This window comes from Eleutherodactylus coqui, chromosome 5 (genome assembly GCF_035609145.1).
Source record: "Eleutherodactylus coqui strain aEleCoq1 chromosome 5, aEleCoq1.hap1, whole genome shotgun sequence".
Lineage (NCBI taxonomy): Eukaryota > Metazoa > Chordata > Amphibia > Anura > Eleutherodactylidae > Eleutherodactylus > Eleutherodactylus coqui.
Window position 1 is genome coordinate 98,614,521 of NC_089841.1, and position 27,942 is coordinate 98,642,462.

At 45.0% G+C, this 27,942-nt stretch overlaps 1 protein-coding gene across 2 annotated transcripts in view; it reads right to left on the reverse strand.

Moving 5' to 3' along the window:
• SSBP2 (single stranded DNA binding protein 2) overlaps nt 1-27,942 on the reverse strand; it is a 182,069-nt gene that overhangs the window by 84,603 nt on the left and 69,524 nt on the right. For both annotated transcript variants that reach the window (XM_066602954.1, XM_066602953.1), the window contains exons 3-4: nt 24,289-24,350; nt 16,780-16,864 (exon numbers count right to left, since the gene is read on the reverse strand). In XM_066602954.1, the coding sequence (XP_066459051.1) occupies nt 16,780-16,864; nt 24,289-24,350 (147 nt within the window). The remainder of the gene's footprint in view (nt 1-16,779; nt 16,865-24,288; nt 24,351-27,942) is intronic.

The following is a 27,942-nucleotide window of genomic DNA, read 5'->3' on the forward strand; positions in this document are numbered from 1 at the left end:
AACCCTAGTGTGGTTACTCCACGGGGATTTAACTGAACTGACTATCATCTAATTGGTGACTGTATCTTTTCTAATCCTTTAATTAGGACCTGGTTTCTGTGTAGGGACCAGGTTATTCTTTGAGACAATTCTTCTAATACTCAGCATATATATCCTGAATATTGGTTCTTTTGAAGTGCCTATTGGATTTTGCAACCATCTTGAAGAGACTTCATATCATTTATTGGGTCATTAGAATTGCTTGGATGCTAGGCTGCCATCTTCCTTCACATCAAGTCTCGCTAGTTACTGTGTCTAATAGGGACAAAATTGTGTGCGTCCTGTTTGTCATGTAGCCCTGCTATTTCACTTTATTAATAAAGTTGGATATTTTAGGGAGTTGTTGTCTGTGAAGGGCATTCTGTAATATTATGAGAATACGTCATAACATGATCAGTGGAGACCTCTGGCACTTTGAGGAGTTCTATACAAAATTCTTGTTACATGTAGCATAGTTGCTAAATTTCTACTTTGGTTTTGCTTGCGCAATTGCAGAAAGCATATCCCAAGCACTTACACAACCAACATAAAGTTTATTTGTAAGACACAGACTACGACTTACTAAACCTGAAATGTCAGCTACTGGTATATTAGAAGCAGGGAGGAGAAAGTAAATAAAGATTAGTCTTAAACGCCCATCAGTTTTATAGTAAGCTCCTGTGCGTATCCTGGATGTATGAATGAAGAAATACAATATGTTCCCAGAATGCTGGCTACAAACACGTCGCTACTGCTCACACTTTACAATGTGATGCAGCTCAAAGTACAGGGGGCTTCAAAATTAAAAATAGCCCTCCATCAATTGTAAATTCAAGAAGTTTTCTAAAAAACACAAACTACATATCAGACAATGGATAAACATGTAGATCAGTCAGATGGGATCCATCTAGAGATGAGCGAACACCAAAATGTTCGGGTGTTCGTTATTCGGAACGAACTTCCCGTGATGCTCGAGGGTTCGTTTCGAACAACGAACCCCATTGAAGTCAATGGGCGACCAGAACATTTTTGTATTTCGCCGATGCTCGCTAAGGTTTTCATGTGTGAAAATCTGGGCAATTCAAGAAAGTGATGGGAATGACACAGTGACGGATAGGGCAGGCGAGGGGCTACATGTTGGGCTGCATCTCAAGTTCACAGGTCCCACTATTAAGCCACAATACCGGCAAGAGTGGGCCCCCCCCCCTCCCAACAACTTTTACTTCTGAAAAGCCCTCATTAGCATGGCATACCTTTGCTAAGCACCACACTACCTCCAACAAAGCACAATCACTGCCTGCATGACACTTCACTGACACTTCTCCTGGGTTACATGCTGACCAACCGCCCCCCCTCCCCCCCACAGCGCACACCAAAGTGTCCCTGGGCAGCCTTCAGCTGCCCTCATGCCACACCACGCTCATGTCTATTTAGAATTGCGTCTGCCATGACGAGGGACCGCAGGCACACACTGCAGAGGTTGGCACGGCTAGGCAGCGACCCTCTTTAAAAGTGGCGGAGCGATAGCCCACAATGCTGTACAGAAGCAATGAGAAATAGAATCCTGTGCCACCGCCATCAGGAGCTGCACACGTGGGCATAGCAATGGGGAACCTATGTGCCACACACTATTCATTCTGTCAAGGTGTCTGCATGCCCCAGTCAGACCGGGCTTTTTAATTCATAGACACAGGCAGGTACAACTCCCTATTGTGAAGTCCCTGTCGACCCACAGCATGGGTGGCTCCCTGGAACCCACCGGTGGTACACAGAAATATCCCATTGCATTGCCCAACACAGCTGAGGTAGTAATGTCGTGCTTAATGCAGGTGGGCTTCGGCCCACACTGCATGCCCCAGTCTGACTGGGGTTCTTTATAAGTGTACAGATGTAGTAAAAACTCCGTGTGCACCTACAGCATGGGTGGGTGCCAGGAAGCCACCGGCGGTACATAGAAATATCCCATTGCATTGCCCAACACAGCTGAGGTAGTAATGTTGTGCTTAACCCTTTCCAATCCAATTTGTATATGGTTTTCCTAGGGGGCTTACTCTTTTTCTGCCGTTATACAACGGCGCTATATGCTGGCTAAAGCCAGTACTGCATGAGCTGACACGTAGGATAGGCTCCGACAGCAGAGAGGCTGGCAATATACAGTAAGAGAACCCCGACGGACGTCTACCAACAACGGAGCTGTACAGCCTTAAACCCTAATGTCTTCACAGATCACACAGTGGACTGGAAAGGGTTAATGCAGGTGGGTTTCGGCCCACACTGCATGCCCCAGTCAGACTGGGTTTCTTTATAAGTGGAAACAGATGCATTTATAATTCCCTGTGGACCCACTGCCTGGGTGGGTGCCAGGAAGCCACCGGCGGTACATAGAAATATCCCATTGCATTGCCCAACACAGCTGAGGTAGTAATGTTGTGCGTAATACAGGTGGGCTTCGGCCCACACTGCATGCCCCAGTCAGACTGGGGTTCTTTAGAAGTGTACAGATGTATTAAAAACTCCGTGTGCACCTACAGCATGGGTGGCTCCCTGGAACCCACCGGCGGTACACAAAAATATCCCATTGCATTGCCCAACACAGCTGAGGTAGTAATGTCGTGCTTAATGCAGGTGGGCTTCGGCCCACACTGCATGCCCCAGTCAGACTGGGGTTCTTTACAAGTGGACACATGTAGGTTAAACTCCCTGTGGACCCACTGCCTGGGTGGGTGCCAGGAAGCCACCGGCGGTACATAGAAATATCCCATTGCATTGCCCAACACAGCTGAGGTAGTAATGTTGTGCGTAATACAGGTGGGCTTCGGCCCACACTGCATGCCCCAGTCAGACTGGGGTTCTTTAGAAGTGTACAGATGTATTAAAAACTCCGTGTGCACCTACAGCATGGGTGGCTCCCTGGAACCCACCGGCGGTACATAAAAATATCCCATTGCATTGCCCAACACAGCTGAGGTTACGTCAGCTGTAATGCAGGTGGGCTAAAAATTAATTTGATTACACTGTAGGCGAGGGCCCACAAAAATTGCTGTATCAACAGTACTAATGTACATCCCAAAAATTGGCCATGGCCAGCCAAGAGGGCAGGTGAAACCCATTAATCGCTTTGGTTAATGTGGCTTAAGTGGTAACTAGGCCTGGAGGCAGCCCAGTGTAACGAAAAATTGGTTCAAGTTAAAGTTCCAATGCTTTTAAGCGCATTGAAACTTTTAAAAATTGTTCTGAAAAATTATTTGACTGAGCCTTGTGGCCCTAAGAAAAATTGCCCGTTCAGCGTGATTACGTGAGGTTTCAGGAGGAGGAGCAGGAGGAGGAGGAGGAGGAATATTAGACACAGATTGATGAAGCAGAAATGTCCCCGTTTTGGATGGTGAGAGAGAACGTAGCTTCCATCCGCGGGTGCAGCCTACGTATTGCTTACATATCGCTGCTGTCCGCTGGTGGAGAACAGAAGTCTGGGGAAATCCAGCCTTTGTTCATCTTGATGAGTGTTAGCCTGTCGGCACTGTCGGTTGACAAGCGGCTACGCTTATCTGTGACGATTCCCCCAGCCGCACTAAACACCCTTTCCGACAAGACGCTAGCCGCAGGACAAGCAAGCACCTCCAGGGCATACAGCGCGAGTTCAGGCCACGTGTCCAGCTTCGACACCCAGTAGTTGTAGGGGGCAGAGGCGTCACCAAGGATGGTCGTGCGATCCGCTACGTACTCCCTCACCATCCTTTTACAGTGCTCCCGCCGACTCAGCCGTGACTGGGGAGCGGTGACACAGTCTTGGTGGGGAGCCATAAAGCTGGCCAGGCCCTTAAAGACTGTTGCACTGCCTGCGATGTACATGCTGCTCGATCTACGCACATCCCCTGCTACCTTGCCCTCGGTACTGCGCCTTCTGCCACTAGCGCTGTCGGCTGGGAATTTTACCATCAGCTTGTCCGCAAGGGTCCTGTGGTATAGCAACACTCTCGAACCCCTTTCCTTTTCGGGAATCAGAGTGGGCAGGTTCTCCTTATACCGTGGATCGAGCAGTGTGTACACCCAGTAATCCGTCGTGGCCAGAATGCGTGCAACGCGAGGGTCACGAGAAAGGCATCCTAACATGAAGTCAGCCATGTGTGCCAGGGTACCTGTACGCAACACATGGCTGTCCTCACTAGGAAGATCACTTTCAGGATCCTCCTCCTCCTCCTCAGGCCATACACGCTGAAAGGATGACAGGCAATCAGCCGGTGTACCGTCAGCAGCGGCCCAAGCTGTCTCTTCCCCCTCCTCCTCATCCTCCTCATGCTCCTCCTCCTCCTCCTGTACGCGCTGAGAAATAGACAGGAGGGTGCCCTGACTATCCAGCGGCATACTGTCTTCCCCCGCCCCCGTTTCCGAGCGCAAAGCAGCTGCCTTTATGGTTTGCAGGGAATTTCTCAAGATGCATAGCAGAGGAATGGTGACGCTAATGATTGTAGCATCGCCGCTCACCACCTGGGTAGACTCCTCAAAATTACCAAGGACATGGCAGATGTCTGCCAACCAGGCCCACTCTTCTGAAAGGAATTGAGGAGGCTGACTCCCACTGCGCCGCCCATGTTGGAGTTGGTATTCGACGATAGCTCTCCGTTGTTCATAGAGCCTGGCCAACATGTGGAGCGTAGAGTTCCACCGTGTGGGCACGTCGCACAGCAGTCGGTGCACTGGCAGCTTAAAGTGATGTTGCAGGGTGCGCAGGGTGGCAGCGTCCGTGTGGGACTTGCGGAAATGTGCGCAGAGCCGGCGCGCCTTTACGAGCAGGTCTGACAAGCGTGGGTAGCTTTTCAGAAAGCGCTGAACCACCAAATTAAAGACGTGGGCCAGGCATGGCACGTGCGTGAGGCTGCCGAGCTGCAGAGCCGCCACCAGATTACGGCCGTTGTCACACACGACCATGCCCGGTTGGAGGCTCAGCGGCGCAAGCCAGCGGTCGGTCTGCTGTGTCAGACCCTGCAGCAGTTCGTGGGCCGTGTGCCTCTTATCGCCTAAGCTGAGTAGTTTCAGCACGGCCTGCTGACGCTTGCCCACCGCTGTGCTGCCACACCGCGCGACACCGACTGCTGGCGACATGCTGCTGCTAACACATCTTGATTGCGAGACAGAGGAGGAGGAGGAGGAGGAGGAGGGTGCTTTAGTGGAGGAAGCATACACCTCCGCAGATACCAGCACCGAGCTGGGGCCCGCAATTCTGGGGGTGGGTAGGACGTGAGCGGTCCCAGGCTCTGACTCGGTCCCAGCCTCCACTAAATTCACCCAATGTGCCGTCAGGGAGATGTAGTGGCCCTGCCCGCCTGTGCTTGTCCACGTGTCCGTAGTTAAGTAGACCGTGGCAGTAACCGCGTTGGTGAGGGCGCGTACAATGTTGCGGGAGACGTGGTCGTGCAGGGCTGGGACGGCACATCGGGAAAAGTAGTGGCGACTGGGAACTGAGTAGCGCGGGGCCGCCGCCTCCATGATACTTTTGAAGGACTCCGTTTCCACAACCCTATACGGCAGCATCTCAAGGCTGATGAATTTTGCGATGCGGACGGTTAACGTTTGAGCGTGCGGGTGCGTGGCGGCGTACTTGCGCTTGCGCTCGAACACTTGCGCAAGCGACGGCTGGACGGTGCGCTGAACTACACTGCTGGATGGGGCCGAGGACAGCGGAGATGAGGGTGTGGGTGCAGGCCATGAGGCGGTAGTGCCTGTGTCCTGAGAGGGGGGTTGCATCTCAGTGGCAGGTTGGGGCACAGGGGGAGAGGCAGGGGTGCAAACCGGAGGCGCTGAACGGCCTTCGTCCCACCTTCTGGGGTGCTTGGCCATCATATGCCTGCGCATGGTGGTGGTGGTGAGGCTGTTGGTGTTGGCTCCCCGGCTGAGCTTTGCGCAACAAAGGTTGCACACCACTGTTCGTCGGTCGTCAGGCGTCTCGTTGAAAAACTGCCAGACCTTAGAGCACCTCGGCCTCTGCAGGGTGGCATGGCGCGAGGGGGCGCTTTGGGAAACACTTGGTGGATTATTCGGTCTGGCCCTGCCTCTACCCCTGGCCCTGGCCACCGCACTGCCTCTTGCAACCTGCCCTGCTGATGCCCTTGACTCCCCCTCTGAAGACCTGTCCTCCTGAGTAAGCGTTGCACACCAGGTGGGGTCAGTCACCTCATCGTCCTGCTGCTCTTCCTCCGAATCCTCTGTGCGCTGCTCCCTCGGACTTACTGCCCTTACTACTACCTCACTGCAAGACAACTGTGTCTGATCGTCATCGTCCTCCTCACCCACAGAAAGTTGTTGAGACAGTTGGCGGAAGTCCCCAGCCTCATCCCCCGGACCCCGGGAACTTTCGAATGGTTGGGCATCAGTGACTATAAACTCCTCTGGTGGGAGAGGAACCGCTGCTGCCCAATCTGAGCAGGGGCCCGAGAACAGTTCCTGGGAGTGTTCCCGCTCCTGAGCAGGTGTCATTGTAGTGGAGTGAGGAGGCTGGGAGGAAGGAGGAGCAGCAGACAGAGGATTCGGATTTGCAGCAGTGGACGGCGCAGAACTGCGTGTTGACGATAGGTTGCTCGAAGCACTTTCTGCCATCCAGGACAGGACCTGCTCACACTGCTCATTTTCTAATAACCGTCTCCCGCGTGGACCCATTAATTGGGCGATGAATGTGGGGACGCCAGAAACGTGCCTCTCTCCTAATCGCGCAGCAGTCGGCTGCGACACACCGGGATCAGGAGCTCGGCCTTTGCCCACACCCTGACTTGTCCCTCCGCGTCCTCGGCCGCGTCCACGTCCTCTAGGCCTACCCCTACCCCTCAGCATGCTGTATTACCAGTGATTTGATTTCACAGGCAGGAAATAAATTGGCGCAAGACTGCAGGCCAAATATAATTTTTGCCCTTTTTGGAAAACGAAAGGCCCCACTGCCTCTAGTGAATGAATAATCTCAGTTTAATAACTGTGCTGTGTCCCTGCTAATGTGTCACAGAACGTGAGGGTAGCAGAGTTATTATAACTCTGGCAGAGCAGGTATTTTTTTTCCCAATTAAGGAAAGCAAATGGCGAAGCCAGCAGTAAAGCGTAGCTGGGTGCGTATGATTTAGCAATGTATTTCACGCAGCTCACACGTGTCCACAGGCGTTAGGACGGACAGAGGCTGGACAAATAGATTGGTTTTCAGTTTTTTCCCACCAAAAGGCAGCACTGCGTATATTCAATGAACATGAGAAGTTTAATAACTGTGCTGTGTCCCTGCTTATGTGTCACAGAACGTGAGGGTAGCAGAGTTATTATAACTCTGGCAGAGCAGGTATTTTTTTTCCCAATTAAGGAAAGCAAATGGCGAAGCCAGCAGTAAAGCGTAGCTGGGTGCGTATGATTTAGCAATGTATTTCACGCAGCTCACACGTGTCCACAGGCGTTAGGACGGACAGAGGCTGGACAAATAGATTTGTTTTCAGTTTTTTCCCACCAAAAGGCAGCACTGCGTATATTCAATGAACATGAGAAGTTTAATAACTGTGCTGTGTCCCTGCTTATGTGTCACAGAATGTGAGGGTAGCAGAGTTATTATAACTCTGGCAGAGCAGGTATTTTTTTTCCCAATTAAGGAAAGCAAATGGCGAAGCCAGCAGTAAAGCGTAGCTGGGTGCGTATGATTTAGCAATGTTTTTCACGCAGCTCACACGTGTCCACAGGCGTTAGGACGGACAGAGGCTGGACAAATAGATTTGTTTTCAGTTTTTTCCCACCAAAAGGCAGCACTGCGTATATTCAATGAACATGAGAAGTTTAATAACTGTGCTGTGTCCCTGCTTATGTGTCACAGAACGTGAGGGTAGCAGAGTTATTATAACTCTGGCAGAGCAGGTATTTTTTTTCCCAATTAAGGAAAGCAAATGGCGAAGCCAGCAGTAAAGCGTAGCTGGGTGCGTATGATTTAGCAATGTTTTTCACGCAGCTCACACGTGTCCACAGGCGTTAGGACGGACAGAGGCTGGACAAATAGATTTGTTTTCAGTTTTTTCCCACCAAAAGGCAGCACTGCGTATATTCAATGAACATGAGAAGTTTAATAACTGTGCTGTGTCCCTGCTTATGTGTCACAGAACGTGAGGGTAGCAGAGTTATTATAACTCTGGCAGAGCAGGTATTTTTTTTCCCAATTAAGGAAAGCAAATGGCGAAGCCAGCAGTAAAGCGTAGCTGGGTGCGTATGATTTAGCAATGTTTTTCACGCAGCTCACACGTGTCCACAGGCGTTAGGACGGACAGAGGCTGGACAAATAGATTTGTTTTCAGTTTTTTCCCACCAAAAGGCAGCACTGCGTATATTCAATGAACATGAGAAGTTTAATAACTGTGCTGTGTCCCTGCTTATGTGTCACAGAACGTGAGGGTAGCAGAGTTATTATAACTCTGGCAGAGCAGGTATTTTTTTTCCCAATTAAGGAAAGCAAATGGCGAAGCCAGCAGTAAAGCGTAGCTGGGTGCGTATGATTTAGCAATGTTTTTCACGCAGCTCACACGTGTCCACAGGCGTTAGGACGGACAGAGGCTGGACAAATTGATTTGTTTTCAGTTTTTTCCCACCAAAAGGCAGCACTGCGTATATTCTATGAATAATAACTGTGTTGTGGCCCTGCCTATACAATTCTTTCCCTGCAGTATCAATGGAGGGTGGAATGCTCTGCAGAGGCGATTTTGAGAAGCCCAAAAAAAATGCAGCACAGCTAACAGCAGCCTGAACAGAACTGCACACGGATAAATATGGCCCTAGAAAGGACCGTTGAGGTTCTTGAAGGCTACACTCACTCCTAACACTCTCCCTGCCTATGCAGCACTTCTGTCCCTAATGCCAGGTGCAACGCTCTGCAGAGCCGATTTTGAGAAAAAAAAAATGCCACTGCTAACAGCAGCCAACACACAGCTATCAGTGGCCCTAATAAGGACCTTTGGGGGGTCTTGAAGCCTACACTAACTACCAATTCTTTCCCTACAGCAGCTCCGGTACAAACAGCACTGTCCCTCATCTAACTCACCAGGCATCTGAAGCGAGCCGCGGGAGGGGCCGACTTTTATATTAGGCGAACACCTGATCTTCCCAGCCACTCACAGCAGGGGGGTGGTATAGGGCTTGAACGTCACAGGGGGAAGTTGTAATGCCTTCCCTGTCTTTCAATTGGCCAGAAAAGCGCGCAAACGTCTCAGGGAAGTAAGTGAAAGTAACCAGAACACCGCATGGTGTTCGTTACGAATAACGAACATCCCGAACACCCTAATATTCGCACGAATATCAAGCTCGGACGAACGCGTTCGCTCATCTCTAGATCCATCTCAAGAAACAAGGAGCCAGTTGAGAGCCGAGTGGTGACCATAGATGCTTATCCACTCCACTGCCAGGAATGGTTATCCGATTGACATGTCAAAGTAAGCGGTTCCCTGATCTCCTGACAGATCTCTTTTAGCAAAGAATTATGTTCCCCATAAAACAATAATACAGGAATATCTTTCTTCCAATTTTAAATCGTGCGGTTCCTCTGTTGCCATTACTGGAAATGCATAAATAAACTGAAAACTGATTGATACCATTCTTCCTGGCAAAATGGTATAACCTTATACAGTTTGTTGTTCCATCTGAAAGGACCCTTAAGGCCCATTTACACTGAAAGATGCTCACCCAAAAATTGCTCAAACGACAGTTTGAGTGACCATCTTTGCATAAACTTTTAAGTAGCTAATTAGCTACTTAAGAGTTAAATGCAGGCGGAGTGGGACACTGTTGATAACTCCGATAACTATATGCAAACAGCTGCTTTGTTCTCGGAGCTGTCAGCTGGTATCCCGCTGAGCTGATAGCTCTGAGAACAGCAGAAGCTGCTTTGTTCTCGGAGCTACAGCTGAGAGCTCAATGTGGAATACCAGCTGAAAGAATACTATCAGCTGGTATCCCACGGAGAACTCCGCGCTAAGGCTCATCGCTGACTTTTAGCTTGCTAAAAGTCAACGATAAACGAATAGTGCACAAACAGTGCCTGATGGCCGCCCATTTAGACACAACAGAAAATGGCTTTTGGAGGAATGGACTAATGCAGCACTCAAAGAAAAAAAAATAAAGCTTTCCCGTACATGTTGAGTCTTTTTTAAGTAATGATTATGAAATGTATATATTTTTAGTATATAAATTATTCAGCGCAGCGAAGACGATGAAAAATCCTCCAATCTGTTATTCAAGATGAATGTGTTTTGTTCCCCGTAGGAAGTGATCTGTAATATTTACACAGAGGAGCCGTTGATGTTTAGGTGCTCCTCACATGTGCAGTATAAGAAAAACAACGTATTCATGGTAAGTCAATGGGCACTTATGCCACAGATTACCTTTAAGGGTGTGGGAAGTAACAGCAGGAACTCCTGATTAATCAACCTCTAGTGTACACAGTCTCCAATCCACATCTAATATCTGCACATAAAACAATATTGCACTGTCTTAAACAGAAATTAGACTTTAACAGAGAGAAAAAAAATTAAAAAGGCTCCAAGTAGTCTTTGGAATTGGGGCAAGTTCTTTATCTATTAGCATTTCTCAGCTCATGGCATTACTTCAGCTACACATTTCTAGTGGAAAGCAAACTCTGCAAGCAATGCATGTGGTTAAGGGAGAACCATAGAGAACAAAAAAAAAACAAAAAAAAAACGATCCAACTATCTGAGCCTTATTTTTCCTGACAACTGCCATCGGAGAGATTTAGGAGGTACCCACACAAATTAGGCGATTGGCCAATGTGCATGACCATCCTAAGTCTGGGCAAAATTGAAAAACCATTTTATAAAACACTTAGATCAGTTTAATTCCACCAGAAACTAAACACTCAACTACTTTTTTACTGAAATAAACTTTCTGGATACCAACATCAAGATAGGGATCAGTAACATAGAGACATCACTGTTCCAGAAACTATTGACCATAGAAAGATACCTCAGATAAGACAGACAGTTTCCATCCCAAATACACAAAAAAACTCCACTGACTACAGTCAAAGTTAGATGCAACAGTATATACTGTAACTCTGCACATAGTGGCAAAATGCCTTGGTGGCCTCAAAAAGATATTTTGGAAATCAGGGTTACCATCCAAGAACTGATGAAAATCAAAATTGACACCTAAAATGCCAAAAGTGAGCCCATATAATACAAAGATAAACCATGGGATACCTCTGGCAGTCACCTACAACCCACATGTTTATACGCTACATCCAAGCTATGGGGCTCCATGAGTTCTATGTATGCCCCTAAATCCAAAATTACAAAAAGATGACAGCTTACGAAAAAATAAATCAAATCAGTATTTCCAGACCCCCCTCTTCTGTCTTATAGGCAGCCCCATAATCAGAGACTGTCACAAACTCACGGTTCTCTCCACTTACGGGAACACCTCTACTCATACACATAAAATATGGGAGTTGTTACCCCACCCGGTAACGTGGAGAGAACTGTCTGAAAGACATGATGTATAGTCGGCCCTTAAAGACCACAACAGCTCCTCTCCATTTCTCAGCAGCTGGCCAGGATGGGACTTGGAAAGGATTTGTGTTAACAAGATTCAGTAGCTGATATTATCCTAATCTTCCTATGCCAAAGTGATCACGATAATCTCTTGACGTCATGTTGATCTACGTCTCGTTAAAAACAAAAATGTGGGCTGAAATAAGAGCACTTCTAGAAAATTATGAGCTTCCTGGAAGTACCCAGTACACATCGCACTAAAGGAACAATGCAGAAGTAACTTGTTTTCAGCTCTTGTTTTTTTCCCAGAAGCCCACTGTTACTATGGCAGCTTCCACTTTTGTATTCTATAGGTTATAATAAATCTGCCTCCATGTTTGCAAGACCAGTTCTGGACAAGCATCACAGTTCCTTCAATCCCGGATTGATGGGGTCTCAGAAGTTGGATGTGCCATAACATGAGGATCGTTGGTACTCCGAGAGCACTATGCCCGTATATTAAGAGTACCCGTACCTTTACTTCAGAGTGCTCCTTCTCAGTCAGCCGTTCTCGCCTCCTTCCGGCAGCTGAAGACGGCCCCATATAGAGCAAGCGCTACATGGAGTCATCTTCAGCAGCCGGAAGGAGCCGATAATGGCCAACAGAGCAGGAACGCGCCAAAGTAAAAAGTACAGCTACTCTTTAAATAATTTAAATACCCCTTTGAAGGTACAGGATAACAACAAGAATATGTAAAAGTCTCATAAGGACTTTATCAAATGGAAAACAGCAAAATCATTGAAAAGGATTGTAAGGGATTCGAACATCAAAATCCAATGAGGATGGATGAAAAAAAAATAAAATAAAAAAAAATAAAACATTTACAGCCGAGATTACTCTTGCAGAATAATGCAGTGAGGCAACACAATTATTATGACTTTTTATGCTTGACTGAAGATAACAACTTTAGTTTTAATATTTCGAAGTGGATTATTTTTATTTTAAAGGGAAATACGCTTTAAAAAGTGTCTTCCAGACCGTAGTGGGAACAGATGGCCACTAACTTATTTATATCCTGCTTTTTGGAGGTCAGTTTACCCAACCTTTCAATTATACCACTAGAAATGATGAGAGCGGATATACATTTAATTAAACTTATGCATAGTACATGAGAGAATCTTAAAGGAGTCATAACCGAAAAGGACCATTTGGACTTCATGAGGTCAGACTCTATATTTCACGACAGAGAAGCAAATTAATGTCAGTTTGTAAACACACTATTATAACATCTTATGAACTTAAAGGGAACCTGTCACCAGAAAGATCATTTTAAATCTACCACCATAGTGTAAAAGGCCACACATGGCATCACCAGATATTCTTAATTTGTTGTTTGCACGCCCAGTATGCAAATGTGCCATCTCGAATCAAAGAGGTGGAGCCATCATCCCTCCGAATCACCGTGTCACAGCAGAAACCAGTCTGTGCGCCCTTCAGCCATACCTTCTCTACACATGTGCAGTGAAACGTGGTGTACACACCTTGACTTCACCGGCGCTATGCACATGTGCTGGAAAGTCACATGGTGCGTTTGCGAGATTTCAACCCTACCAGTGCTTATGGCAATACACGGGGTGGGGGGGGGGGGGGAAGAGGCAGAGTTTCTGCTGTGACACGCTGACTTGAAGGTATGATGGCACCGCCTCTTTGCCTTAAGATGGCACATTTGCATGCTGGGCACACAACCTTCAAAGTAAAAATTTCTGGTGAAGCTAAAAGTCTCCTTTTTTGTCCAACCAAACTTTTGGAACCTAGTTACACTATGGTGGACGATTTAAAAAATTTTTCCGGTGACAGGTTCCCTTTAATAAAATTACAGGCCTACATTTAAAGGGATTATGCCAGGAAACAATTTTATCACCCCTCTACAGGATATGTGATCGGTATCTGATCGCTGGAGGTTTGGAGAAAGCCTTTATACATAACCATCTCCATAAGTCCCATAGTAATGTATGGAGTGTTACATGTGTTACCACCACTCCATTGATTCCAGGACACTTGGGATCCCTAGTGGTGAGTCCTAGTGGTAATACCCCCCCGCCCCCAATCAGATACTTTTCATACACATCGGTGATAAGTTGGTTATGCGAGTCAATCCCTTTAAGCACCATATTACCAGAAAATTAATGAATTTGTTATTTTACTTGTCTTCAAATTTTAGTTACAGCCCTCAGTACACCTATATTTAGACTATTTGACAGGGTCAAAAGGTCAACCAGCAGAATTGTAAATGCAGCTCTGGAGTGTAATACATAAAGAAAGTCAATCAGTACAAAATAAAGTAACACAATATATTTGCAAAGTTACTCAACTTCTTATGCTGACTATTTCTATATATCCTGCAGATCTTGAAAATAATGCTGTAGCTAAGCATCAATAGTACACAAATGTAAATAATTCAGGAAGCTTATGCTTCTTTTCCACTGTTTCATGATTTAGCACCAACCACCAAAAATAACTCCTTCACACTTCATCCTGTACCTCGCAGAAAATTGTAAAATACTTCATGTTCAGGCCAAACAAAAGCATTTGCATGCCATGAAACATATGCTCAGAAAATTACATTTATATAATTGCCACATTGCTGTAATAAAATGATCTGACAACAGAATAAACAGAGTTCTCCCTATGGAAAATTACACAAAAGTGATTTTGTCACCAAATAAGATGCTCATGGTAGCACGCTATTGCATCCATTGAATGACACTTAAAACTCCTTCCAGAACAAAATGATGGTGCACCGCGCCCTGCTTGGCCAAGAGTAGTGTAGAGCGAATCGAACCAGTAGAACCCCATTTTGGGGTTGAGCTTGTCTACAAGTTCTGTTCATCACAAACCCAAACTGCCCGGGTAACACCGAAAGAGACCTGAACTGAGCGCTAACCGTACTGGGGCTCACCCTGATACCCCAACCCCCCCACCTCAGGGTATATACTCTATGTCCTTGTGTCCCCCTGTATTGTCTGTTCTATGGTCTATTTGTCTTTCTACTTTAATGTCTTTAGTTTTTTGTTTTTTTTAGGTCTTGTATTTTACCACACGGTTCAACTGTGGAGGCTGTCATGGAGCTCTCAGAGTTTAATCATATCAACCAACATTGAAGCGAGCTCATGTTTACAAATGCTATGTTATGAAAAATTTGTCAAAAATCTTTTGAACCAAACCCGAACCAAGCTCTTAGCAAATTTCTCCCAGAAACAAGGTTCCATTGGTTTGGTTTGCTCAATACTAGTCCTGAACATTATTATGTAAGACTGTCTCTATAGCTCACGGCTTCTATGCCTCTTAGACTGTGTCATATACCATTTTAGGGGTTTAGGTGAATTTCCAGATTGGTTTGAATTAATTCAGAACAAACCAAAACTTTCTACAAAAGTTCAGCTTACTAGCCAAACTGAACTTTTTAAAAGTTCGCTCATCATTAACAGAGAGGCCCAATCTATTTTACTTTAGGTGTATTATAGGCTAAGCAACAGCGATTGCTTTCCTGGTTTTACCTTCTTCGCTTGAGGATGTTTGGACCTGCCCTCTCTCTAACATCCAGGCTCCATATAGATCAGCCCCAGGTTAGACCAAAACAGGCCACAGAGTATGCACCAGAGGGTGTGAAGGAAGGACTCAATTGTCCATAACCAGAGTTATGGGTGGGGACATGGGCTGGCTGGCTCTAGAGGGAACGCCCACAGCTCCCGATTGGCTGCTGGATACACACCTGCACCGAACTAAGCTGCGGAGATTCAGAAGGCGCTTTTCTGGACCCCGCTGTGCTAACGGGTTATTAACAGTTTGAATAGTAGCCCTTAACAGTCAATATTCTGAGGCAGAGCAGTGGGAACGGAGTGCAGGAGAGCGGAATAAAGTCTGGAGAATTGTAAGCCAAGTCCCGTTTACCCGAGATGAACAGTTGCAGACAGAATGCTCTTCTCCCTACTGCTTGTGGTCTTTATGGCCAACCATCGCAGATGCTTGACTGTGCAGCTACTGGGGAAAACAGAATATTCCCCTTATACTCCTCCCGCACTATTCTGAGCACCAACCAATACTCAGGTTGACTCTGTTTCTGGGACCCCTCAAACCCTGCCCGCATTAAAGCAATAGGATCTTTAACAAATTTAACAATATGGAACTTTTTCAACACTTAACTGTGTATGCATGCAATGCAACACCTCTAACAGCTGAAAGATTTCCATGGATCCTGTTGGAGCACTGGACTGGTATATAAATTGATCTCACCAGAGATTGGAATGAGTGTTTGAAGGGGTTTTGCAGGACTTAAATATGAATAGCCTATCCTAAGAATAAGCCACCCATACAAGATCAATAGTGGTCGAACTCCCAACGACCTCATGATCCGCGGCACCTGGGTGAATGCTGTGGCCTCTTCATTGTTTGCTAGCCACAGCTCTGTATATTTTTTAGTGGCTGCACCGGTTACTGCAGCTCGGTTCTCTTCACTTTAATGAGACTGAGCTGCAATAAGCTGCCATCAATATTGATGTCCCAGAAAACCCCTTTAAATGAAACAGATGGCATTTAACAGCACAATAAATCGAGAGGCAATGAATTTTAAAAGTGTGACTTTATGTGAACCTGTAGATGCACTTTACCTCTTATGGACTAATTGTAGAATGCAGACGCTGTTTAAATGCAGTTGACCTCAAGCGTGTTTACTATATAGACTCAACAAAACTAGAGTTTGGCAAATTAGCATATGGATAAGCAGATATTCCCTTACGTGATGCTGCCCAGTTGAGCACCTCAGCTAAAAACAGCATGTAGCCCTAAATCCTGCAGTTTGGGAACTATAAAGTGGAAGTTTTAAGTGTCCGCAGTTTTAACTCTTAGTTTATAGGCCAATTAAGTGAAAATGAAGACGCACAGACTGTAAAACTGGTAAGACATCCTGGTGAAACAAACAGCAACTTTAACTATACTACATAATATTGACTGAAACGTCTTCATACCAAACCAACTGCAAATTCAACAGACATCATTAGTCTTCTTTTCTAATCAGTAGCTAAAAACTTAACCGGTAGCCATGATGGCTGCAAGATGCCTACAGTGCAACACCACATGACAATCTTTGATGACGCAGTATGCAAATCTATTACAATCCCAAGGTATGCAAGGAGACTTTGCAGCACTAAAATCACATACATGTGATAATGAAACCGGAATACCGAATGAAAAACAAGAAAGTAAAAAGTGTCATCTGCTTACGTAATCATGAAAGGCTTTTGCTTCACTTGAATGTTCACAGGTTTCTCTTCTTTCTGGAGCAGCACAGTAAAGATCCCAAAATACACTGGAAGACACAAAGGAAGAATAGCTTAATAACATGATATATATATATAAAAATTAGCGCCTCTTAAGATTATATTGATTTTCGATCTAATGATATTTTTAAAAATTAATCCACACTTAATGTTAAAGTGGTTGTGTTCCATATTCCTCTATACAGAGTTCCAAAAAGACAGACATTAGTGATACCTTTCTGGCTGCTTGAAGAGGGAGCAAAGGAGTTTCCTGTATGACCAGAGTTGCCAACTTGAGGACAATCTTTATGACAGCCATACTGGTTTTTACCTGGTTGCTTATTAACATCCTGAAAATGGAGGACATCTAAACGACGTATTGAAATTTTGATTTCGGGAGAAACATGAAAAATTAGAGCTGAAGAAATAACTAAAGTCTGTAATCACATGGAGTTGTAAATTACACAATTGCTTTCAAAAGCCCCAAAAAAGACAAGTACTGACAAAAAAAAGGCCATATGCAATATAAAACGAAGGATGACCTCACAGTTTCCCAAAGGATTTCATCGGCCATCTTGATTTTCCACTCTGTTGAACGAAGTCCAGATTTTTACCCCTTTAGGATAGGACAGAAGCTGTAAAACGGCTACTAAAGCCAAGAAACTAAATTATTAATGAAAATCCAGGCATCTAGACTGTTTGTTCTTTGCTTGTTGGAGCCGATGTGCTCAGACACACACTGCTGAAGATGATTAATAGTAGTTCTTGCGAGTCTCCATAAAAGCTTTAGACATGCACTTATTGGTGGGTCTCCTGATTTTGGATGCACGTGCAGATACGGCAAACAAGGAGTACTGAGATAAGCTATTATAGCGACTACACAGGTACAGCTATAAGAAGAAACACAGATAGATTACAACTCTGACACTGATCCTAACGGGCAGCTCGGCTTTCTACTGCCGAAAAGTATACAGTCTTAGACTGGTAAATATCCGACTCCAAAATAAGATTCAGCAGTCATATCATTTTCGATTGCTCTTTCTTCTGCCTTCTCCATAAACATGAATTCTTAAGACTATACAGGTTTATTCCACAGGGAAATCTTTTTGGGAAAACTGCCCAAAACTGTATTGGAAACGGAATTGATCTTTCAAAGAAGAGGACCAATATACATACAAGTTTAACTAGCAATGCAATACCAGATATCAGCAGGTTTACTTCCTACCCATTACTCACGTATAACACATATAGAAAGTTACGCAAGGAAAAATTAAATTACTTGTCTTTATAAAGATGCTGGTAATTGTTGGGAAATTATAGTACCGATGTTTCTGGTGGCGCAATGAGTCACACAGCTCTGCTACATGCATGTCACACGCAACAACTCTGCTACATGCACGTCACACGCAACAACTCTGCTAAGTTACTTTCGCATATGAGCTGCATGTGTTTTACAAACGTCAGCTGTTGGCTGAGGTGACTCGCTGTGTCATGTAAACTGCATTAACTTTACGGCGGCGTTGAACCGGACTGGGCGGTGGCTGCTATGGAGCCAACAGTGTGATAAGGATTGCATTGCTCTATAGCACGCACATACAACAGCTGATTAGTGAGAGGGAACTGCTACTCCCCCCCCCCCCTCCACACTCCATCAATCAGATGTAAGTATATAGACGGCTCTTACATCTCCCAGCTACATAGCAAAGGGAGGGAAAGAGAGCTGCCTGCATGGAGTATACATCAGTGACTAATTGTGCACAAATATATACCCCCATACCTCACCATAATCAGACGTGCCGTGCAGGGCTCCTGGAAAGTTGGGTGACAACTAATGGAATCATCATTCCATTGTCACACAGCTCTTCCAGCATCCTGAATGCCAACTGCAGAGTTATGCAAGCATTTATATCACATTCATTGCTATAACTAGTAAAGATGGCATTCAGGGCTCCTGGACAGCTAGGTGACAAGTAATAAGATTACCATTAAATTTACATTTAGCTGTCCCTGGATGCTGAATGACAGGTTGACCTAGTGGTATATACTTCATTCCGAGGTGGTACTACTGCTCTTTATTCCTCCTGTAATACCTCCCTGCCTGGTCTTGGGGAGTTCAAAATATATATTTTGCCTATTTTCCTCTATAACCTAAGTGAGTCTTATAATCCGATGCGTCTTAAAAAGTGAAAAATACGGTATATGTCTGCAGTGTTCTTTCAGCACCAAATGGGCAAAAAGAAGCCTGGACAGGAGTATTACTAGAAATGTGGAAACGGAAAAATCCAGAAGTCTCACTTTGTTAGCCACTTTGTTGAACATGACAGACATTGACGTTTATTAATAATAATCATCTTTATTTATATAGCGCCAACATATTCTTCAGTGCAAGTTTAAAACCCATCAAAAAGATTTTAGAAAAAAAAATTAAAAATTCTATTTCTCACTTCAAAAATGTTGTAAAGTGTTGGTTAGCAGAAATCGTACACATTTATAGCCTGATTCATTATGTGCCATCCTTATAAAAGCACTGTATATCCATAGACACTCAACCTCTCAGCTCTGGAAATTAATTGTCAACGAGTATTAATTACACACTGGTGTTAAGGCTTCCATTTCTTACAAAAGTTGTGATAAAAAACAAACAAAAAACAGATTGTATTGGATCTTTCCTGCTACTAACAGATACAACTGATGGACAATGGGAGTGGGCCCATCAGGTTTCTATTTCACAGAGAATTATACGATTCTTTCTATCAAGGAACAACAAATCCTTAAAAAGGGGTCGTCTAATTACACCAGACTTCTGTCTACGTCAACTGTCGCAACAAATGCCTGGGCAACTACAGGGCTGCGGCACTGGATCCTGGTGGCAGAGGGGGCAAGTGCAGCTCTGTTTATTAGTTTACTACGGTCAGCCCTATTAAAAAGCATGCTGTCTGGTAACCCCTTTTAAGAAAGGGATAAAGAAGCTTAGAAGGGGTTCTCTCACAAAGACAGACCCTTTTGATTTGGGTCTTGGAGTCGGGTAGGAACTATCAAAATGTTGATTCAGGGATTATTCTTACTGCCATTATGCCATCACTGCCAATTAGTCCCCCCCCCCCCTGCCCCAAGGGGGCTAATTGGCTCCTGCCTCATTGAGGTTTTTTCGCCTTCCTCTGGATCAACAAGGGGGAGGTGGAAACAGGTTAAACTAGACGGACATGGTCTCCCTTCAGCCCAACATACTATGTTACTTTTTAAACATATGCCAGTTTAGTAATCAGATGATCACCGCAAGTCTTGCTTCTAATGCATGGCTGACCATTTTATGCACATAGTAAGGAAGGATTGCAGCACTGCAATTCAGGAAAAATGCAAATCTCATCCGTTTGTTCGTCAGGTACACGACTGCACGAGGATGCTGGAAAATGCTACAGATGTAGCAAAAGTTATAACTCATTAAATGTCAAGTTAACATAACTATAAATGTACTAGCATGCTGTAAATCAAGCTATCACTATGTGCCAGTCAGGTTAAGAATTGCTACATCCGTGCATAAAGTCCAGCACTCCAGTTGGAACAATTAAAGCCGTGCAGCTTTATTGGTCACACAACAAATAAAACTAATCTCCATTACAGATATCTCCCACGTTCCAAAAAAATATTCATCATCGCACTGATGTTGTGATTAAGAACATTTGTTCGTAATGTCTAAGTTTTATGTAACGAAGACTGTTTTATTTGTTGCCATAATTAAGAACGTTTATTTGAACCACGTAAGCCATCTGTAATGGATAGGGTTGTATGTTGTGTGGCCAATAAACCGCTTTCACTGATCCAACTGGAGCGGTAGACTTTATATACACGCCAAGCTAAACCTTTTTCAATGTAACGCATGCAGAAAAGTATCTACTTATACCTAATATACAATATCCATCACAGTCAGAGATATGGCCCACAATTCAGAATTGTTCAGATTACTGCGCTCCTGGAGGAACATAGGTGGCCTTATAAGGGCTTCTGCACACCTGAGGTTTTTTTACGCGATTCAGCTGCATTTTTTCAATGCAAAAGTCAATAGGACTTTCTAATGTTAAAAACTAGAGATGAGCGAACGTACTCATTTCGAGTACTTACGCACCCGAGTACCGCCATTTTCGAGTACTTCAGTACTCGGGTGAAAAGATTCGGGGGGCGCCGGGGGGCGGGGAGAGGCGTGGCGGTGCGGGGGGTAGCAGCAGGGAACAGGGGGGAGCCCTCTCTCTCTCCCTCTCCCTCTCCCCCCCACTCCCCACTGCTACCCCCCGTGCCGCCACGGCGCCCGCCGAATTTTTTCGCCCGAGTACGGAAGTACTCGGAAATCGCGGTATTCGGGCGAAAAAGGGGCGTGGCTGAGCACGTTCGCTCATCTCTATTAAAAACACATTGCATGAAAATCTTAATGAGTTTTAAACATACGAAAGTCCTATTGACTTTTGCGTTGAAAAAATGCAGCTAAATCGCGTAAAAAAACGAAAATGTGCAGGAGCCCCAAGTCTCCTCACACACCTTCTAGGTGCTCTCCTTAAGAAGAGAGGATACCCCTCTTGACCCATGTCATAGGCCTCTCACTAGCCAAGCCAGAATCCTACTGCACACTGATGAGGGACGAATAACCCGAAACAGCTGTCTGTGTATGGATTCTTGCTTTTGGTTTTCTATTCCAAGTCATTCTTATCAAGACTTGTATTAAGAGTCTGACATTGATTTGCAGAAATGCTGCCTTCCAGTAGGTGGCCCTGCAGAGGTATTGTTCCATCTTCCTTATTTGCATAATTCCCAGAGGAGCATGAATGGCCTTATAAGTCTACTGACACACCTCCTAGGTGCTCTCCTTGAGGAGATACGATACCCTTCCCGACCCACTGGAATTTGAATGATAATCATCCCGTGTAAACACATGCAGCGACTTAAGAATTGCTCTGTTTCTGCATGAAGAAAACTGGCTGACGTGCAGTTCAGTGTAAACAGCAGTCATTCACTTTTTATAGGACTGTGCTTACTGAGAATGGAGGGGGGCGGGGAAGAACACTCCCTGACCATCACGGATGCATGGCGGCAGCGCTGTGAGTATCACAGGAACACGTGTCGTGAGTAGTTTGCCCGACAGCCTGTCCCATGTAAAAGGACCGTTACTAAGGAAAGGCCGCCAGCACACAGCAGAGTCAGATTCCGCATGCCGGATCCCACGGTGGAATCCAATCCTGACAGCAGCGAGCGTCCACGGGTGCCTGTCTTTTTCTCTTCATCCGTACTGCAGATGATCGCGGTGAGCCGCCTGATGTGCACTGTACACATTTGTTTTATCAAAGGTTTATTTTTTCCGGCGCAGTCGGTAGGCGATGATGCATAATCTGTGACCTGTCCGCAATGTTAATGCAGATGGGCCACAAGTTGGACAGCTTACACTGACTTCAATGGAAGCCATCCGTGTGGAATCCGAGAAAAAAATAGAGCATGTTGTGATTTTTCCTACGCTCACGGAAAACCCCAATTGGTTTCCGAGAGTGTGCAGGAAGAATCCATTTCCTATAGAATGCTATGAACGGTATTTGCTGCGGATCCGCTATGTGGATGCCTGCCGCAGATTTCACAGGAAAAATCTGTTTGTGTGCAGGCGGCCATAAGCGGATCATGAAGCAATTTTCTTCATCTCTTGCTGGCTCCTTGCTGAAGGTTTTGTACATAACAAAGTAAGGGCGGAGGGTGTACTCTTCCAGAACAATGCCCCGAGAGCACTTCGTAGCCTGTATACACAGAGAGTTTCGTGTCCCAGATGCCACGCAGACGATCTGGTGCCGTCTGGGAAAATTATTGGCCAATAGTTCAACAAAGCAGCAGAAGAATTGTCTTGAGTTAAACAAAACCTCCTCCCTACAGCGCAAAGATGGCAACACGAATGGCGCATGACCGCTGAGGCCAGTGGTCATCTGTAGTAGTCACATGCCTATACAGCACATCATTGCTGGCAGTCTATAAGCAAAAAGCAGGGGAGCATCTGCGCTGGAATCAAAGGGAGACTGAGGAGGTGAGCACACTTTTATTTAGGGTTTTATTTTTTAGGAACAACGTTTGTAAGGTTAAGTAGCAGATCTTGCTGCTGCACCAAATCCATGTAATGTGGATATCACCCCATCATTAAAGGAAGTAACACTGAAAATCTACAGCCAAAAATTGGCATACTGAGGATTTACAAAGCAGGTAAATTTACAAAGCAGTTTGTTTTAAAAGTTTTTTTTTTGTTTTTTTTTTAGCAATATGAACAGGATTTCGAAAAATCCCATGCACTTTGCGACATATTACAAGAGGAGGAACTACAATTCTCAGTACGTCCATATTGTCACTGCTATATTAGAAGCCATAATAGGGAGGGGGTATAATACAACTACAACTTTCAGATCACCCAGGCTGCTATAATGCAATGTCAGAAGGTATAAAACAAAAGAACTGCAAGTCTCAGCACTTCCCTGGTAATAAGCTCTCACCCAAACATCCATTATTACAGGACCTTCAGTCTCCACTGCAGAACTCTGCACCTTGTAACATCATCGCAGGTCTGGATGGATTTATCAACTAAACCACATTCAGGTCCTCTCCTCTTCCTCTGTCTGACGCACTGCCCCCTGTCTGGAGGTGCTGCCTGAGGCAGGAGGCTCAATTAGCCTCATGGATGGAACACCCCTGAATGCATGATGTGCAGGAGCATAGCATAGCACATCCCCATTCTGGCTTACAGAAAGGGGTCTGCAAGGTATCCTCTGTGAGCCCTAATTGAGCAGATGGACAGGTCACAGGGCAACAAGTAATATATTAATATATATATATATATATATATATATATATATATATATATATATATATATATATATTATATTATATAGAATATATAATAGGGCAACAGTAAATATAACAACTGCTGATATTTAATTTTAGATTTTAGTTCACATTTTTACAGGGATTTTGTCATTAAATTTTGTTCATTGAACGGTTCTCCCCAATAATACACGCCCGTCCTCTTGCATGCGCTCTACTATAATTGTACAGAAATTCATTCTGGTCGATTCTGCTCTTTAATTTCCGCACATGCGCAGTACAATCAGTCAATGACATGAGCGGTGTCTGATGTCGTCAGGTGGATTGAACTTCAGTCGCCCGAGCTATAATGAAGCGTGATCATGTAAAGGGCACCTAGTGTTTGACTCTTCCACCTGATTTACACAAGCATGGGAAAACTTCTGAAAAAAGGTATAACACTTTTTATTTAGCATTTTAGTGCTTGAGAGGGGGATTTTTAAAAAAAAGCTTTCCAGTAGCCTTGTCCGATGCGAATGCTGGTCCACTCCCCAAAATCTCCATGACAGGTTCCCTTTAAGTGATTATTTTTCCCAATACATTGTAACTCCTAACGTATAGATCCAATGTTCGAGATCCAAATCAACAAATACAAACTTACCACCACCAAGAGTGTAGGAATCCTGGGGGCTCGCCCAACGTGATATTTTTCTCCCATCTTATCTGAAATAAAGAAGAACATTTAAGTGTTAAATCTAATTATTGAAGCGCGGAGAAACAAAGTCACTAACGCCTGAGCAGTTAACATGAAAAGTGGAGCAATAATACCTCCAAGTGATCAGGGGTAATAGCTTATGGACTAAAAGAGGAGCGTCTGGATACAGGCTACTAGAATCACTCCCGAGGGATGGTGCTGCTAATCAGAACATGATATACGGTATATACTAACAACTATAAACATATTAGGGAACATTTACAGAAGGCTGTACGCTAGAAAACTGGCGTACAATAGTAGCAAAATTAGCGCTGTCCGCCACTTTTTTTTTTGTCAGCGGTTAGGGCTGGTCGGGAAGGGCCAAGGATTACCCAGACTGATAGATTTATGTAGAATTTACAACCCAAACTGGGATAAATTATACCAGAAACCTACGTCTAGTCAGGACCAGGCGCAAATGTCTTTCTAGAAGATAAGCCAAAGACATGAAGAAGTGAGCGCCTCTTCACATATTTGGGGCACCATGCGCCTGGGTAAACTCAACTGAGCCCAGCGTAGGATATGCTGGGCTTAGTAAAATTCCTCCATTATACTTGCAAGCATCAATGCAACATTTTAGCAGCTCCAAAAGGAATAAAGAAATTAACTTTTTGCCATCTTTGGAACTACTGTGATTTTTTTTACTCCATCTACAAAATGCATTCATACATGAAGTACTTTTGTCAGCTTTAAAACCAACTGGCTACAGATTACTCCAATTGTGGGTCTGCAATAGCCATCAATCTCCTATGTGATTGGGAGCAGAACCAAATAACTGGCGAATCAATGCACAAGACTGCACGCCAGCACTGAAAAAACAGCGTGAAACCAGTAACACAACATCTACTAATTTAGCCCCAGCACCTAACAAACATTTATCTCCACACGTCTGTAGCCAAAGTGGACAGACATTTGACTGCATGATGCTTGGATACACACTGGTACATTACTAGCCAATGGCTACGACGTGATCTGGCAGTAAATTGATGTAAATAATAAAACTTGGTCTGCAACCCTTGTACCTTCATTTTGGTGTTTTGAGTAAACTGGTCATAAAGTAAAATCAAGGCCGAGCTGATGTATAAAAATAAAAACCTTTTTTAGAAAGAATAAACAGATAACGACTTTCGTCATGTGTGGCATGCTGGTCATTGTAGAGGTTAACTAGAGTAGGCCTACCAGAGCATCAATACGATCTACAGTGCAGTCCACAATCCTCCATGGCTGATGCACTTGATGTCTTCGACTTCCATATGTTACGGCTCAGCTTTCTCACTTATCTAGTGTCCTAAGTAATGTTTAGGTTTCCGTAAGGCTGCTTTCACACCTGTTAGAGCTCAGTTTAGGCTTTCCATCTCAATGCTCCATGTTTGGAAAAGTGAAACTGAAATAAAAAATGGATCCGTTTCGCGCTCTCTCCGCTTCCCCGTCCCCCTCCCCCCAATGATTTTTAAAAAAAGGGAAAGGCTTCCACTTGCTTCCATTCCATAAGGTTTCCATTTTTTGGTCTGGAAAAATAACACTGCAGACTGGACTGCACCATTTTTCCCATCCAAAAAACACTGGAATCTAACAGAACAGAAGCTAATTGAAGACTTTCAGTTAAAGGGGTTGTCCCGCGGCAGCAAGTGGGGTTATACACTTCTGTATGGCCATATTAATGCACTTTGTAATATACATCGTGCATTAAATATGAGCCATACAGAAGTTATTCACTTACCTGCTCCGTTGCTGGCGTCCCCGTCGCCATGGATCCGTCTAATTTCAGCGTCTAATCGCCCGATTAGACGCGCTTGCGCAGATGGGTCTTTTCCCTTCGGCTCCGTCCGGCAGCAGCGGTGTTCTGGCTCCGCCCCCTTGTACGCGTCATGGCGTAGCTCCGCCCCATGACGCGTGCCGATTCCAGCCTCCTGATTGGCTGGAATCGGCACGCGTGATGGGGCGGAGCTACGTGATGACGCGTACAAGGGGGCGGAGCCAGAACACCGCTGCTGCCGGACCGAGCCGAAGGGAAAAGACCCATCTGCGCAAGCGCGTCTAATCGGGCGATTAGACGCTGAAATTAGACGGCACCATGGCGACGGGGACGCCAGCAATGGAACAGGTAAGTGAATAACTTCTGTATGGCTCATATTTAATGCACGATGTATATTACAAAGTGCATTAATATGGCCATACAGAAGTGTATAACCCGACTTGCTGCCGCGGGACAACCCCTTTAACCTTTTGTTTAACCCCATTAGTTTTTTTTTCTGTTTTATTTGTTTTTTCTCCTCGAAAAATGGAACAGAGACGAAAAGCCTGAACTGAAACAAATGTGAAAGCAGCCTCTCTCACACAGATGTTTACAAAAACGCTGCATTTACAGCGGTTTCAGCAGCGCTGGCATACGTTTTGCCAGCGTTTTCAGCACACTCTCCGGAGCTCTGGGCAGGCTTGTTAGTGCCGATGGAGCATCTTTCGCTAGTGACGGGGTTTAAAGACCCTGCTTCCAGCAAGACATTGCTCTGATTGGCTGAGAGCCATGAGCTCAGCCAATCAGAGCTAGCACTGGATGCACCAATCACAGCCATTCAATTAATGGCTGTGATTAGTTCTTCGAGCACTGGCTCTGATTGGCTCAGCCTGCGCTCGAGGAACCAATCATAGCAATGTCTTGCTGTAGGCGGGGGTCTTGAAATCCCTTTATTAGCAAAAGATGCTCCCTCGGTGATGACAAGTGCCAGGCAGCCTGCCCGAAGCTCCAGAGAGTAGCTGCAGGGAACTGGACAGTGCCCGATAGGGGAGTACTGATTTTTTTTAAATTTTATTTATTTTTAATTTTAGGTAGTGCAGGTAGAAGTTGCGTTTAGCACTGCCAAAGACGTGGTACTAAGTTGTGCGAACAGTCCCATTGAAATGAATGGAAGCGTTATACAGCGTTTAGTACAGCGCCAAAAAGACTGCGTTAAATTCTGTACGAAAACATCTGTGTGAGGGAGGCCTTACTCCTATAGAGATAACTAGCCAAAGTCAAAAACATGTATGGCTTCCGCTCCATATAAAATCAAAGCTTGGACGCAGCGACTGCATCACTGGATAGATGTAGAATCAGAGGACCCTCATTCTCCTGACTGCTGGGATTCCTAGAGGTACCCAGTGGTTTTAGTACAAAAGTCTTTGAGGAATACAAAAAACATGACCCCTCCAGGGAAAACCTCAATCAGCATCATGACCAATGATTGACATAACCATTTCATTTTGTACACCCTCCTAATTACAAGAGTGCAACAAGCGGAGTGCTACAACCCATGGAAAAAACTGTAGACCTGGGAGGTCAGAGAGATGCAATATACATCTGTTGTACAGCAGGTTTATCATCCCACACTTACACCCAAGCCTCAATCCATCCAACTATTGGAGTGTTATCACGTAGTCTTTATACAAGCACATAACCAGGTCTCACAATGTAAAACTAACAACAATAGTGACATTCTATAAATCTTAAATTTAGCAATTTATCCAGACATCCCAAAGTATATATTAGCAATGAAAAGGCCCGATATTGATATACAACAGGCG